This window comes from Panthera onca, chromosome A1, assembly GCF_046562875.1.
Source record: "Panthera onca isolate mPanOnc1 chromosome A1, mPanOnc1 haplotype 2, whole genome shotgun sequence".
Classification (NCBI taxonomy): Eukaryota; Metazoa; Chordata; class Mammalia; order Carnivora; family Felidae; genus Panthera; species Panthera onca.
The window spans coordinates 46,476,477-46,493,348 of record NC_138339.1 but is presented as its reverse complement, the minus strand read 5'-3'; the positions used below and the strand labels follow the sequence as shown (position 1 = coordinate 46,493,348).

At 41.8% G+C, this 16,872-nt stretch overlaps 1 protein-coding gene across 7 annotated transcripts in view; it reads right to left on the bottom strand.

Annotated features, from left to right (window-relative positions):
- GALNT10 (polypeptide N-acetylgalactosaminyltransferase 10) overlaps positions 1 to 16,872 on the bottom strand; it is a 222,223-nt gene that overhangs the window by 35,910 nt on the left and 169,441 nt on the right. For all 7 annotated transcript variants that reach the window (XM_060634785.3, XM_060634789.3, XM_060634790.3 and 4 more), the window contains 2 exons: positions 4,678 to 4,863; positions 634 to 817 (listed from right to left, as the gene is read on the bottom strand). In XM_060634785.3, coding sequence (XP_060490768.3) covers positions 634 to 817; positions 4,678 to 4,863 — 370 coding nt within the window. The remainder of the gene's footprint in view (positions 1 to 633; positions 818 to 4,677; positions 4,864 to 16,872) is intronic.

The following is a 16,872-nucleotide window of genomic DNA, read 5'->3' as shown; positions in this document are numbered from 1 at the left end:
TCCCCTCAGCTTTCACATTCTAGGATGTTACGGGTCCACTCCACACATTGACCCCTAAACTTCTACCATGGGACAAGCTGCTATTTCCTAACACTTCCAAGAGGGCCTAGCTGAATGATGGGACAGCTGTCTCCAGGGGCAGACAGGCCTGCAGGTGCACCCAGCCTTTACTGCTTCATAGCTGTGAGACCTGGAAAAGGTGCTTAACCTCCTGGAGCCTTGGTGTCCTCACTTGGAAAATATGGATAATAATTTTTACTACGTATGGTTGTTGGGGATTAAAAAGGATCAGCATGTGATACGCTCAGCACTGTGCCTGGCATTTAGAAAGTGTTCAGCAAGGCGTGGTGGTGGTGATGCTGGTTCTTGCTGACCACGGGGTGCTAGGCTTGAGGGAGAGAGCAACTCTGTTCATCCCCAGCTGGCAGGAACACCGCACAGAGGTGGCCAGCTGGGAGGTCCCTAAGCTGAGGCTCTGAGACAGCCTGGGAAGAGCTGTGCTTCCGGTTGGGGATGTTTGCCCTGGTTCCCTTGCAGTGGACTTTTAGGGGGAGGTGGCGGTCCCGAGTAGGGTGTGTTGGCGAGGGGTCACTAGGTCAGCCACTGGGACCAGCCTAGGTCACTTGTACTTACTCAAATGGGTCGCTTGGGTCAGCTTTCTGAAGTTCTGGAGGAATCGGTATCCGCTTATAGTACATCTCCCAGTCAAAGGCGCCCCGCATGGCATCGCCCGCCTGCGTTTCATACCGAAAGTCATCATGGTCGATCACGTCAATCATCGGGCACACAATGGTCTTGCGGTTCCGGGCAATGCGGTCTGAAGAAGCCAAGAGATGCCCATTACAGAGGCAGGACAGGGGAGCAGCTAGGTCCACGACCCTGCTCTGCAGCTTACTTGCATTCTTAATGTGTTCCCTGAGTGACTTCTCCGAATGCTCGAGTTTGAGAATCCCAAGAGCAAGGGAGAGGGCAGGCTTTAAGAAAGATGGACCAGGGCTCCCGTCCCAGTCCTGCTACCTGCGAGCTACATAAACAATGTCTCTGAGCCCCAGTGTTCTCCTCTGTGAAATGGGGAGAAGAGGTTCAGCACCACAGGCTGGTAGGAGGACAGGATATGACGACGGTTTGAGGTATCCAGCACGGTCGCCTGTAATGGTCAGCGCCATTGCAGAGAGAGATTAATTTCCTTCTGGGAGGGCTCCTGTTCTGGCCCTGTCAGGCTCCGCATTCTGGGTCCTAAGCTTGACTCATGGCCGAAGTAGCCAGGCACGCCAGCTCCTCAAAACTTCCCAGCTATGGTCAGTGAACAAGTGGTCCTCCTTGCGAGAGAGTTTAGCTCGCTTTTTCCAACAGCCAGAACTACTGAGGGGGGCATGTACTATCCCATGAACTCCTCCTGACTGATGTACAAGCAAAGCCTGGCAGACCTCTGCCCTGCAGGAATGCTACAGGCTAGGTGATTCAAGATGGCAAGGGCAGTCCCTAGCCAGATGGCTTTTTATGGTCCCCGTTAAGCCAGGGAGAAGCTGATTCTATACAACGCACTCTGCCCAACCTACCAACCAGAATTTTAAGCTTTGGTTTGTTCTGTTCTTCGATGTTCCTTCTGCCAAGAAGCCGTGGCTGCAGCTTGGGGGTGCCAGTGATAAAGGGGCCAGTGGGCTGTGCTGGGGTGCCTGGCTGCTTGGGCCAGCAGTCAAGTTCAAGGGTGGGAATGTGGAGTCTGGTAGGGCCAGTGTAGGCTGGCATCTGCCTGGGGCTTGGGCTTCATCAAGTACTTTTTTCTTCCAGGAGAGAAAGCAACATTCTTGCCCTTTTCTAAACTGCAAGACAACAATCCATAGATGGGTCATTAAATTGATTGTGTGTGTGTGTTTGTGTGTGTGCATGTGCATGTGTATAATGAACCAGGAAAGAATACTGAATGTCAGGATGCATTCCACCTGATAAGAAAAAGTACTTTTTTAGGAAACAGGTTTCCGTTATATTGCATGGGTGTGTATCTGTGTACTGGATTGAGATGTCCAATGTATTTCTAACTGTGGCACATTGGTTTAAAAAGTCTGAGAAGTGCTGCTTTTGGCAGTGTGTCCTCTGGGGTACCAGTGCCCGATGTACCTATGGTGTGTTTAAAAAACTGCCAGGGCTGCTCCTGCCCCAGGTGCACCGAATCAGAATCTGTGGGGGCAGAGCTTGGGTCTGCCTTGTGAACAGACTCCCTAGGGATTCTAATGAAGTCGAAGAAACTTCTCCAGGGAAAGATCTAGAGAGGGGCCTCCCTTCCTAATTATAATTATTCACGCCCATGCAGGGGATTTCACTTCTGGAAAGGCTCTGGGCCGTGGCTCTGCTGCAGGCTGGCTGAGAGCGGGAGGTTTGAGGGGTCAAGGCTTAGCATCAGCGAGGCAGCATTCCAGGGTGCTGCGCTCACTTGGGGACAGAATGCCCAGGTCCCAACCCTGGCTTTGTCACCTACAAGCAGTATAACCTTGACAAAGGTTATCTGATGCCTCTGAAACCTCGCTTCCCTGCCAACAAAATGGAGGACGACAGCACCTGTCTCATGGGGTTCCTGTGAAGACCAAGGGGGACAGTGGGGCCAAGATGCTTAGCTCAGACTCTCGCACATTCACACATCCCATTAGTGCTCCGTGGACATTGCTGTGACCAGGATTGCCGAAAGAAGCTCAGAAGCTGAGCACCTTCCTCATTCTCTTTGCTCTTTAGTTTTCTCATTTTTTCTACGTAGATAATAAGGCCTGGCCTGTCTACATTCCCATGTAACTGTCAAATTCAAAAGTGGCTGTGGCCTAAAAAGCCAAGGGACTAGCGGAGCCATGATGATGATGATGATGATGATGATGATGATGATGGCAGAAATGAGGATAAACAGTGGCTTTCCTTTGGGGGACTGAATCCTTCTCTCTGGCTCAGGAATGCCTCATCTGCACAGAAGGCAGAGAGAGCTGTGCATGGAGGTGTTAATGGTTTTGAGACAAAGCCCTGATGCGCTCTGTCAGCTGCTCATATTAACAGGGACAGACTTTTGCATCTACACCATTGGTTCACATTTCTTTTGGAAAAAGAAAAAATAAAAAGAGGGAGAATGTTTCCTCCATGTATTCTGCAGATTATGAAAATTACCCTCATATATTTCCATAGAAACAGAGTTAAGGGCTATTTAGACTCCCAGCTCAGCTTTGTGGCCCTCCACTTCGAGTCACTGAATGACCCAACAAATGAGTTGTTCCTTCAGCACTATAAATTAGGTGATTTATGGTGAGACTTTTTTCTTTCTCTTTTTCTTTTTCTCTTTCAGTAATAAGAGGCAGATGCAGAGACCTCTTGGTTTAATTAAATACGGAGTTTACCAGAAAATCTGGGTTATATCCTTTTCCTAACCCAGTGGGACCCTGGACCCTTGGGATCAGAAGCGTATCATCTAATACTGAAGTTCCATGCTGATCTGTGTTAGAAAACAAATTGGCTGGATTAGCCCATTCAACCGTGTGGGTTTTGCTTTCTGTTCTCACCTCTGCCTGATGGTCTAACCAGTGCTCGTCCAAGTGTGGTCCTCGGACCAGCAGTGCTGGCACCACCTGGAAGCTGCTTAGAAATGCAGCTTCTCAGACCCTACCCCAGACCTCTCCAATCAGAAACTCTGGGGTGGGGTCCAGCACTCTGTGTTAGTGAGTCTTCCAGGTGATTCTGACACAGGCTCAAGTTGGCCCTGAACTACAGTCTCCTTTGCTTCCTGAGCTTTCTGCTATGGTGAGCATCCCCATTCATTTGTGAGTTTTAATTTCTCCCTGGATTGATAATGCTTCTCCAATCTGTCTCTGGCCTGTCCCTCACCTGATTCCCAGTCTCAGTAGGACATTTCCTCTTTGATGTCTACCTGTTAGCACCAGCTCATCACCTTCCACAAATCTGAACTCCGCAGAATTCAGACCTGCTTCTTCAACAAGCTATGAGGCACCTCACTGCCCAGCATCCAATCCTCTTGTCTCCCTTCTGTCCACATGGCTATGATGGATGACTTCTGGATCATGCTGCCCTGTCCACAGCCCTTTCCTGATAGCTGCTGGAAATTCTCCAGAGAGGAAATGAATTTAGGGAGGCAGTGTGATTTCTGACCATGGACAAAATTTAGGGCCAGAGAGATGGTAACTTTGACACTTATGACCCAAGGGAACAATATTGAGTCACTCAGTATCTCCAAACCTCAGCTTCTTCTACTATGAAATGGGGACACTTTTGACCTGGCATGGTTTTGTGAGGACTGGAGATAATGCTTATCACTTCCCTGGCTCAGTAGCAGGGCACTGAATGTTAACTATTCTAAGTTGCTAGGATAATGTCCCTCCACAATGTGGCTCCTACAGCAGACAGCCTTGACTTGCTTTCCAATAAAACTTGAACTAATCTGGGAGAGGGAATCATGTAACTAGACTGTAGTGTGCTGTAGGACTTTGGGTAAGTCACTTCCCCTCTCAGCTTCCTTCTCTGTAAAACGAAGGGACAGGACTCGAATGGATTTTTAAGGTCTCTGTGAGCATTCCTGAATCCCTCGTGGCACCTGGCATTGGGTGGCAGCATCTCAAGCAGTCAAGAGAACCCTTGTGGATGATCCCTGCAGAAGGCCGGGGCCCACCTTGCCTTGGGAGGGTCTCTTACCGAGCAAGGGGGGGAGCCAGTTGACATTGGCTTCACAGTGTGAGTCTAAGAATGTGATGACATCCCCAGTTGCTGCAGAGGCCCCCAGCATCCGGGTCCTTATCAGCCCTTCCCGCTTCTTGGTTCGAAGAATTCTCACACTGGGGAAGAGGGCCATATAGTCTTCAAGTGGCTTCTTCAAGTGTTCTGTGAGAGAGACAGAAGAAGACAGATGGACAGATGGGTTAGAACAGCTGCTTAGTAATCACTCTTGTGACTGCTCCCTTACGTGTGCACAGTATTTTATAGTTTATTTTTTTATTAAAAAATTTTTTTTAACGTCTATTTATTTTTGACAGAGAGAGAGAGAGACAGAGAGAGAGAGAGAGAGAGAGCATGAGCGGGGGAGGGGCAGAGAGAGAGGGAGACACGGAATCTGAAGCAGGCTCCAGGCTCTGAGCTGTCAGCACAGAGCCTGATGTGGGGCTCGAACCCATGAGCTGTGAGATCATGACCTGAGCCGAAGTTGGACGCTCAATCGACTGAGCCACCCAGGCGCCCCTGTACTTTATAGTTTAGACACAGCTTTCCCATATAATGCCTCATGGGACCTTTCAGATATGGCCAAGGAGGACAGGGACCACCACCTGCATGCTGTAAATGGGGACTCCGAAGCTCAAAGAAGTCCAGGGATAGTGCCAGACCTGGAACACACAGAGATCATCTGCGTGAGAGTGTGGGCAGTGGTGGTTTATGCTTGGCTGATACCTCTTCCCTCATTTTCTGGAATCAACACTCTGATTTTTCTTGGTGAAACTGCCCCTCCCATTTTCCATCCATTACACTTTGGTGGGGCTCACCCCACCCCTGGATCCAAGGGGGAGGAGCAGGTAGGATGGGCCTGACCAATCAGGGCATTTCATTTCCTTGCCTACAGTGATTGGTTCAGGAATGGCCATGTGACCCGAGTTGATCCAAATAATGAATCCTGAGAAGTTTGTTTTTTTTTTTTTTTTTTTTCAGAACTACTGAAAAACCAGGCCCTTTCTTCTCATTAGAGTTGCTAACTTGGCTGGCCATAAATCTGGAGCTGCTGGTGACATCTTTGGCAAATGAGGTGATAAGAGTTGGGGGAGGGGCAGTTCTGCTGACATTGAAGTAAACATGTAAAAAGAATCAAGAGATGGAAATTATTCTGATGGCATTTTGATTCCCCAGATCCCTCTGTGCCTAAAGCAGATAGACTCCTAAATGTTCTTACTACACACGAAACAAATTCCTCTTCTTGTTCATGCTAATGTGGGTTGGGTTTCTATACTGTGCCTGGTAAAGTCATTCTGAACAAATCTCAAAAATTATCTCTTTTTACTAAAAAAGTCCCAGCCTTAACACTGGTGTCTCTTTAGTTTAATCAGGGTTAGAGCACTTTATGAAAAATCTAGTATGGCTACAAAAAAAGTCCTAACGTTTATACCACACTTAATGATGAAATAGCGAATGCTTTTATCCGATGATCAGGATAAAGGCTGTATTGTCTCTCACCACTTCCATTCAGCATTGTACTAGAACTCCTAGCCAGTGCAACTGGCAAGATAAAGAAATAAAGGCATAAAGATTGGGAAGAAAAAGGTAACAGTATCTTTACCTGTAGATGACATGATTATTTACATAGAAAAATCCTAAGAAATCTACAAAGAAGCTAGCAAGATTTCAGGATACCGGTTTAAATGTTGATTTAAAAATTAGTTGTATTTCTAAGTACTGGCAGATAAAAAAAAAAAACTTGGAAAATTCAATTTAAAATAGTAAGCATACAATTTGCAATTTAACAAAAGAAGTAAAATCTGTATACTTTGAAACTGCAAAAACACTGTTGAAAAATATTAAAGACTAAAATAAATGGAAAGACAGTCTGTGTTCATGGATTGGATGACTTAATATTGTTAAGGGGGCAATACCTCCTATGTTGATCTAAATCAACATTTAGTGAGATCAAAATCACAGCTGATCTCTTTGCAAAAATTGACAATTGACAAGCTGATCCTAAAATTTATGGAAGAGATCAACAGATCCAGGATAGCTAAAAATCTTTTGATTACTTACACATGAACATTTACAGCAATACTACTCACAACAGCCAAAGATTGGAAATAACTCAAGCTTCCATCACCTCAAGAATGGATAAACAACTATGAAATATATTCATACAATGGAATATCACTCAACCATAAAAAGGAATGAAGTACTGGTACATGGTACCATGCAGATGAACCTCAAAACATTACACCAAATAAAGGATGCCAGCCACAAAAGGTCACATGTTGTATCATTCTACTTGTATGAAAGTCCAGAATAGGTAAATTTATAGAGCCAACAAACAAATTAGTGATTACCAGAGACTGGGGTAGAGAGAGATGGGGAGTGACAACTCAATGGGTATGGTGTTTCCTTTTGGAGTGATAAAACATTTTGGAACCAAGTGATGGTTGCACAACATTGTGAATGTACTAAATGCCAGTGAATTGTATACTTTAACATGGTTAATTTTTATGTTATGTGAATTTTACCCCAATTAAAAAAAATGGGTAAAAGATCTGAATAGGCACTTCTCCAAAGGTGATATACAAATGGCCGATAAACACATAAAAGGATGTTCAACATCCTTAGTTACCAGGGAAATGCAAATCAACACCACAATGAGATACTACTTCACATCCACTAGGATGGCTATAATGCACAACTCAGATAATAAGTGTTGACAAGGATGTGGAGGATAAGAATCTCTATATACTGTTGGTGGAAATGTAAAATGGTGCAGCCACTTTGGAAAACAGTCTGGCAGTTCCTCAGTTAAGCACAGTTACCATATTACCCAGTAATTCCATTCCTAGGTGCTCACGCAAGAGAAATGAAAACACACATCCACCCCAAAATTTGCATACTAGTGTTCATAGCAATATTCAAAATATCCCCATATTGAAAACCATAGAAATATCCATCAATTGATGAATGAGTGAACAGAACGTAGTATATCCACACAATGGATTTTATTATTCCACAATAAAAAAGGAAAGAGCGATTAAGACAATATGGATGAACCTTAAAAAGAGTATTCTGTGTTAAAGAAGTCAGACACCTAAGACTTGATATTATATGATTCTATTTATATGAAATTTCTAGAAAGACAAAATTACAGGGACAGAAAGGAAGTCAGCAGTAGTCTAGAGCTGGGTTGGGAGTGGGGACTGATTACAAACAGGCACAAGGGAACATTCTGGAGTGATGGAAATATTCTAAAACTGTATTATAGTGATCATTTTAAAACTGTATAAACTGGGGCGCCTGGGTGGCGCAGTCGGTTAAGCGTCCGACTTCAGCCAGGTCACGATCTCCCGGTCTGTGAGTTCGAGCCCCGCGTCAGGCTCTGGGCTGATGGCTCGGAGCCTGGAGCCTGTTTCCGATTCTGTGTCTCCCTCTCTCTCTGCCCCTCCCCCGTTCATGCTCTGTCTCTCTCTGTCCCAAAAATAAATAAAAAACGTTGAAAAAAAAATTAAAAAAAAAAAAAAAAAAAAAAACTGTATAAACTGACCTAAGAACTGAACTGCAGACTTAAAATGGGTGATTTCTGTGTTATGCAAATTATACCTGAATAAGGTTGTTAAATGGAAAAAAAAAATGTATTTCTATATCCTGGCAAAGAACAATTGGAAAGTACAATAAAAATACCATTTATAATAGCTTCATATAGATAAAGACCCAAATAAATGGAGAGATAAATCATACATATAGACTTGAAGATTCCATATTGTTAAAGAGTCAATTCTCCTCAAATTCATCTATAGATTCAACATAATCCCAATGAAATCACAGCAGGTTTTGAAATTGACAACTTTCAAAGAACCTAAACTGTGAAAACAAAAACAATCTTGAAAAAGAATAAAGTTGGAGGACTCACTGATTTCAAAACTTATTACAAAGTCAGAATAATCAAAACAATGTAATACTGGCAAGGAATAAACATAACCAATAGAACAGAATAGAGGAGCCAGAGGTATACCTATATATATGTCATTGACTGACTGGTTTTTGACAAGGGCACCAAGGCAAATTCAATGAGAATATAAAAGAATTTTTAAAATGTGCAACAAAACAAATGAGCAAAGGGAAAAAAGAAAGACAAACCAAGAAACAGATTTAACTATAAAGAACAAACAGATGGTTACCAGAGGGGAGGTGGTGAGGAGATGGGTGAAATAGGTGATGGGGATCAAGAGAACATTGGGGGCACCTGGGTGGCTTAGTTTGTTAAGCGTCCAACTCTTGATTTCAGCTTGGGTCACAATCTCATGATTAGTGGGTTTGAGCCCCTGTTGGGCTTTATGCTGACAGTACAGAGGCTGCTTGGGATTCTCTCTCTCCCTCTTTCTCTCTGTCCTGCTCTCTCTCTCAAAATAAATAAATAAGCATTAAAATAAAGAGCACACTTATGATGATGATCACTGAGTAATGTACAGAATTGCTGAATGGCTATGTTGTGCACCTAAAATTACCATAACACTGTATGTTAACTATACTGGAATGGAAATAAAAAACTTGAAAAAATAAAACAGCTAGCATAACTGGATAAACACATGAAAAAAGATGAAATGCAACCTCTACCTCCTACCATACACAACAAATAATTTTAGATGGATAGCAGGTTTAAATATAAAAGCTAAAGTTATAAGGTTTCTTGAAGAAACATAGGAGAATATTGTTGTAAACTTGGGGTAGGAAAAGATCTCTTAAGACTTAAAAAGCACTAACCCATAAAAGGGAAGACTGATAAATTGGACTTGATTAAGAACTTGCTCTTCAAACTTTGCTCATCACAACACATCAAAGACATCAGTAAGAAAATGACAAGGCAGGCAACAGTCTGGGAGAAAATATTAACAATACATGAATCTGATGAAGGACTTGTATCAAGAATATGTAATGGATTCCACCAAAGTCAATAATAAACAGATGACCAACTTAAAACTAGGCAAAAAGCTATGAAACATTTTTACAAAAATACATTTCACAAAAGAATTGATATACAAACAGCCAACAAGCATATGAAAAGATGTGACTCAAATTAAAAGCCTGAGATGCCATTTGCTATACATTCCCCAGGGAGAGGAGTTAAGATGGTGCAGGAGTAGGGGGGCTCTAAGTTTGCCTCATCCCTCAAATACAGCTAGATAAATATCAAATCATTCTAAACACCCAAGAAATCAATCTGAGGGCTGAGAGAACAAAACCACAAGTCTACAAGTAGAAAAACGACTACTTTGTGGAAGCTTCTTTTAACAAGCAGATCAAAGCACCTAGATCTAGGGTTTGTTTCTTCTTCTTCTTCTCTGGACAAAATGACAAGATGGAAGAATTCATCCCAAAAGAAAGAACAGGAAGTTGGGGCATGTGGGTGGCTCAGTCAGTTAAGCGACTGACTTCGGCTCAGGTCATGATCTCACAGCTCATGGGTCTGAGCCCTGCATCAGGCTCTGTGCTGACAGCTGGGAGCCTGGAGCCTACTTTGAATTCTGCGTCTCCCTCTCCTTCTCTGCCCCTCCCCCACTTGCATGCACGCGCACGCTCTCTCTCTCTCTCTCTCTCTAAAATAAACAAACATTGAAAAAAAGAACAGGAAGTAGAAGTAATAGCCAGGGATTTAATCAATACAGATATACAGATAGAAGTAAGACGTCTGAACTTGAATTTCAAACAACAATTATAAGGATACTAGCTGGGCTTGAAAAATGCATAGAAGGCACTAGAGAATCCCTTAAAAGAACTTTTAGTTCTTTTAGATTAAAGAATTAAAAACTAGTCAGGCTGAAGTTAAAAAAACTATTTAAAAAAAATTTTTTTTTGTAACGTTTATTTATTTTTGAGACCGAGAGAGACAGAGCATGAACAGGGGAGGAGCAGAGAGAGAGGGAGACACAGAATCTGAAACAGGCCCCAGGCTCCGAGCCGTCAGCACAGAGCCCAACTCGGGGCTCGAAATCACAGACCGTGAGATCATGACCCGAGCCGAAGTCGGAAGCTTAACCGACCAAGCCACCCAGGCGCCCCTGAAATTAAAAAAAAAACTATAATCAAGATGTAAACCCAAATGGATGCCATAACAATGAAGATGAACAAAGCAGAGGAGAGAATCTGTGATAAGGAAGATAAAACTATGAAAAATAATGAAGTTGAAAAGAAGAGGGAAAGAAAGGTAATGAATCATGAAGGTAGACTTAGAGAACTCAGCAACTTCTTAGAGCAATAATATTTGTATCACAGGAGTCCCAGAAGATGAAAGAGAAAAAGGGGCAGAAGATTTATTTTAGCAAATTACAGCTGAAAAGTTTCCTATCTGGGGAAGGATACAGACATTTAAATCCAAGAAGCACAAAGAAGTCCCATGAAATTCAACAAAAGCTGGCCATATGACCTAGACATATCATAGTCAAATTCACAAAATACACATACAAGGAAAGAATCCTGAAAGCAGCAAGGGAAAAAAAAGTCCTTAACCTACAAGGGAAGACAGATCAGGTTCGCAGCAGACCTATCCACAGAAACTTGGCAGGCTAGAAGGGAATGGCAGGACATATTCAATGTGCTGAATGGGAGAAATATACAACCAAGAATACTTTATCCAGCAAGGCTGTCATTGAGAATAGAAGGAGAGATAAAATGTTTCCCAGCAAACAAAAACTAAAGGAGTTTGTGACACTAAGCCAGCCCTGCAAAAAATATTAGAAGGGACTCTTCGAGTGGGGGGAGAAAGACCAAAAGCAATAAAGACTAGAAAGGAACACAGAACATCACCAGAAATACCAATTTTATAGGTAACACAATAGCACTAAATTCGTACCTTTCAGTAATCACTCTGAATGTAAATGGTCTACATGTTCCAGTCAAAAGACACAGGGTATAAGAATGGATTAAAAAAACAAGACCCATCTATATGCTGCATAGGAGACTCATTTTAGACCTAAAGACACCTGCAGATTGAAAGTGAGGGGATGGAAAACTGGAGTAGCCATGCTTATGTCAGACAAATTAGATTTTTTTTTTTTTTGGAGTGAAAAGCCTTTAGTTTAATGATACTCTGCCTCTTTTTTTTTCAATATATGAAATTTATTGTCAAATTGGTTTCCATACAACACCCAGTGCTCATCCCAAAAGGTGCCCTCCTCAATACCCATCCCCCACCCTCCCCTCCCTCCCACCCCCCATCAACCCTCAGTTTGTTCTCAGTTTTTTAAGAGTCTCTTATGCTTTGGCTCTCTCCCACTCTAACCTCTTTTTTTTTTTTTTCCTTCCCCTCCCCCATGGGTTTCTGTTAAGTTTCTCAGGATCCACATAAGAGTGAAAACATATGGTATCTGTCTTTCTCTGTATGGCTTATTTCACTTAGCATCACACTCTCCAGTTCCATCCACGTTGCTACAAAGGGCCATATTTCATTCTTTCTCATTGCCATGTAGTACTCCATTGTGTATATAAACCACAATTTCTTTATCCATTCATCAGTTGATGGACATTTAGGCTCTTTCCATAATTTGGCTATTGTTGAAAGTGATGCTATAAACATTGGGGTACAAGTGCCCCTATGCATCAGTACTCCTGTATCCCTTGGGTAAATTCCTAGCAGTGCTATTGCTGGGTCATAGGGTAGGTCTATTTTTAATTTTCTGAGGAACCTCCACACTTTTCCAGAGTGGCTGCACCAGTTTGCATTCCCACCAACAGTGCAAGAGGGTTCCCGTTTCTCTACATCCTCGGCAGCATCTATAGTCTCCTGATTTGTTCATTTTGGCCACTCTGACTGGCGTGAGGTGATATCTGAGTGTGGTTTTGATTTGTATTTCCCTGATAAGGAGCGACGTTGAGCATCTTTTCATGTGCCTGTTCGCCATCTGGATGTCTTCTTTAGAGAAGTGTCTACTCATGTTTTCTGCCCATTTCTTCACTGGGTTATTTGTTTTTCGGGTGTGGAGTTTGGTGAGCTCTTTATAGATTTTGGATACTAGCCCTTTGTCTGATATGTCATTTGCAAATATCTTTTCCCATTCCGTTGGTTGCCTTTTAGTTTTGTTGGTTGTTTCCTTTGCTGTGCAGAAGCTTTTTATCTTCATAAGGTCCCAGTAATTCATTTTTGCTTTTAATTCCCTTGACTTTGGGGATGTGTTGAGTAAGAGATTGCTACAGCTGAGGTCGGAGAGGTCTTTTCCTGCTTTCTCCTCTAGGGTTTTGATGGTTTTCTGTCTCACATTCAGGTCCTTTATCCATTTTGAGTTTATTTTTGTGAATGGTGTGAGAAAGTGGTCTAGTTTCAACCTTCTGCATGTTGCTGTCCAGTTCTCCCAGCACCATTTGTTAAAGAGACTGTCTTTTTTCCATTGGATGTTCTGTCCTGCTTTGTCAAAGATTAGTTGGCCATACGTTTTTGGGTCTAGTTCTGGGGTTTCTAGTCTATTCCATTGGTCTCTGTGTCTGTTTTTGTGCCAATACCATGCTGTCTTGATGATGACAGCCTTGTAGTAGAGGCTAAAGTCTGGGATTGTGATGCCTCCTGCTTTGGTCTTCTTCTTCAAAATTACTTTGGAGATTCGGGGCCTTTTGTGGTTCCATATGAATTTTAGGATTGCCTGTTCTAGTTTCAAAAAGAATGCTGGTGCAATTTTGATTGGGATTGCATTGAATGTGTAGATAGCTTTGGGTAGTATTGACATTTTGACAATATTTATTCTTCCAATCCATGAGCAGGGAATGTCTTTCCATTTCTTTATATCTTCTTCAATTACCTTCATAAGCTTTCTATAGTTTTCAGCATACAGATCTTTTACATCTTTGGTTAGATTTATTCCTAGGTATTTTATGCTTCTTGGTGCAATTGTGAATGGGATCAGTTTCTTTATTTGTCTTTCTGTTGCTTCATTGTTAGTGTATAAGAATGCAACTGGTTTCTGTACATTGATTTTGTATCCTGCAACTTTGCTGAATTCATGTATCAGTTCTAGCAGACTTTTGGTGGAGTCTATTGGATTTCCCATGTATAGTATCATGTCATCTGCAAAAAGCGAAAGCTTGACTTCATCTTTGCCAATTTTGATGCCTTTGATTTCCTTTTGTTGTCTGATTGCTGATGCTAGAACTTCCAACACTATGTTAAACAACAGTGGTGAAAGTGGGCATCCCTGTCGTGTTCCTGATCTCAGGGAAAAAGCTCTCAGTTTTTCCCCATTGAGGATGATGTTAGCTGTGGGCTTTTCATAAATGGCTTTTATGATCTTTAAGTATGTTCCTTCTATCCCGACTTTCTCAAGGGTTTTTATTACGAAAGGGTGCTGAATTTTGTCAAAGGCCTTTTCTGCATCGATTGACAGGATCATATGGTTCTTATCTTTTCTTTTATTAATGTGATGTATCACGTTGATTGATTTGCAAATGTTGAACCAGCCCTGCATCCCAGGAATGAATCCCACTTGATCATGGTGAATAATTCTTTTTATATGCTGTTGAATTCGATTTGCTAGTATCTTGTTGAGAATGTTTGCTTCCATATTCATCAGGAATATTGGCCTGTAGTTCTCTTTTTTTACTGGGTCTCTGTCTGGTTTAGGAATCAAAGTAATACTGGCTTCATAGAATGAGTCGGGAAGTTTTCCTTCCCTTTCTATTTCTTGGAATAGCTTGAGAAGAATAGGTATTATCTCTGCTTTAAACGTCTGGTAGAACTCTCCTGGGAAGCCATCTGGTCCTGGACTCTTATTTGTTGGGAGATTTTTGATAACCGATTCAATTTCTTCGCTGGTTATGGGTCTGTTCAAGCTTTCTATTTCCTCCCGATTGAGTTTTGGAAGAGTGTGGGTGTTTAGGAATTTGTCCATTTCTTCCAGGTTGTCCAATTTGTTGGCATATAATTTTTCATAGTATTCCCTGATAATTGTTTGTATCTCTGAGGGATTGGTTGTAATAATTCCATTTTCATTCATGATTTTATCTATTTGGGTCATCTCCCTTTTCTTTTTGAGAAGCCTGGCTAGAGGTTTGTCAATTTTGTTTATTTTTTCAAAAAACCAACTCTTGGTTTCATTGATCTGCTCTACCGTTTTTTTAGATTCTATATTGTTTATTTCTGCTCTGATCTTTATTATTTCTCTTCTTCTGCTCGGTTTAGGCTGCCTTTGCTGTTCTGCTTCTATTTCCTTTAGGTGTGCTGTTAGATTTTGTATTTGGGATTTTTCTTGTTTCTTGAGATAGGCCTGGATTGCAATGTATTTTCCTCTCAGGACTGCCTTCGCTGCATCCCAAAGCGTTTGGATTGTTGTATTTTCATTTTCATTTGTTTCCATATATTTTTTAATTTTTCTCTAATTGCCTGGTTGACCCACTCATTCTTTAGTAGGGTGTTTTTTATCCTCCATGCTTTTGGAGGTTTTCCAGACTTTTTCCTGTGGTTGATTTCAAGCTTCGTAGCATTGTGGTCTGAAAGTATGCATGGTATAATTTCAATTCTTGTATACTTATGAAGGGCTGTTTTGTGACCAGTATATGATCTATCTTGGAGAATGTTCCATGTGCACTCGAGAAGAAAGTATATTCTGTTGCTTTGGGATGCAGAGTTCTAAATATATGTCAAGTCCATCTGATCCAATGTATCATTCAGGGCCCTTGTTTCTTTGTTGACCGTGTGTCTAGATGATCTATCCATTTCTGTAAGTGGAGTGTTAAAGTCCCCTGCAATGACCACATTCTTATCAATAAGGTTGCTTATGTTTATGAGTAATTGTTTTATATATTTGGGGGCTCCGGTATTCGGTGCATAGACATTTATAACTGTTAGCTATTCCTGATGGATAGGCCGTGTAATTATTATATAATGCCCTTCTTCATCTCTTGTTACAGCCTTTAATTTAAAGTCTAGTTTGTCTGATATAAGTATGGCTACTCCAGCTTTCTTTTGGTTTCCAGTAGCATGATAAATAGTTCTCCATCCCCTCACTCTCAATCTAAAGGTGTTCTCATGTCTAAAATGAGTCTCTTGTAGACAGCAAATAGATGGGTCTTGTTTTTTTAATCCATTCTGATACCCTATGTCTTTTGGTTGGCTCATTTAATCCATTCACATTCAGTGTTATTATAGAAAGATACGGGTTTAGAGTCATTGTGATGTCTGTATGTTTTATGCTTGTAGCAATGTCTCTGGTACTTTGTCTCACAGGATCCCCCTTAGGATCTCTTGTAGGGCTGGTTTAGTGGTGACAAATTCCTTCAGTTTTTGTTTGTTTGGGAAGACCTTTATCTCTCCTTCTATTCTAAATGACAGACTTGCTGGATAAAGGATTCTCAGCTGCATATTTTTTCTGTTCATCACATTGAAGATCTCGTGCCAATCCTTTCTGGCCTGCCAGGTTTCAAAAGAGAGATCAGTCATGAGTCTTATAGGTCTCCCTTTATATGTTAGGGCACATTTATCCCTTGCTGCTTTCAGAATTTTCTCTTTATCCTTGTATTTTGCCAGTTTCACTATATGTCGTGCAGAAGATCGATTCAAGTTACGTCTGAAGGGAGTTCTCTGTGCCTCTTGGATTTCAAAGCCTTTTTCTTTCCCCAGTTCAGGGAAGTTCTCAGCTATTATTTCTTCAAGTACCCCTTCAGCACCTTTCCCTCTCTCTTCCTCTTCTGGGATACCAATTATGCGTATATTATTTCTTTTTAGTGTATCACTTAGTTCTCTAATTTTCCCCTCATACTCCTGGATTTTTTTATCTCTCTTTTTTCAGCTTCCTCTTTTTCCATAATTTTATCTTCTAGTTCACCTATTCTCTCCTCTGCCTCTTCAATCCCAGCCGTGGTCGTTTCCATTTATTTTGCATCTCGTTTAAAGCGCTTTTCAGCTCCTCCTGACTGTTCCTTAGTCCCTTGATCTCTGTAGCAAGAGATTCTCTGCTGTCCTCTATACTGTTTTCAAGCCCAGTGATTAATTTTATGACTATTATTCTAAATTCACTTTCTGTTATATTATTTAAATCCTTTTTGATCAGTTCATTAGCTGTTGTTATTTCCTGGAGATTCTTTTGAGGGGAATTCTTCCGTTTGGTCATTTTGGATAGTCCCTGGAGTGGTGCGGACCTGCAGGGCACTTCCCCTGTGCTGTAGTGTATAACTGGAGTTGGTGGGCGGGGCCGC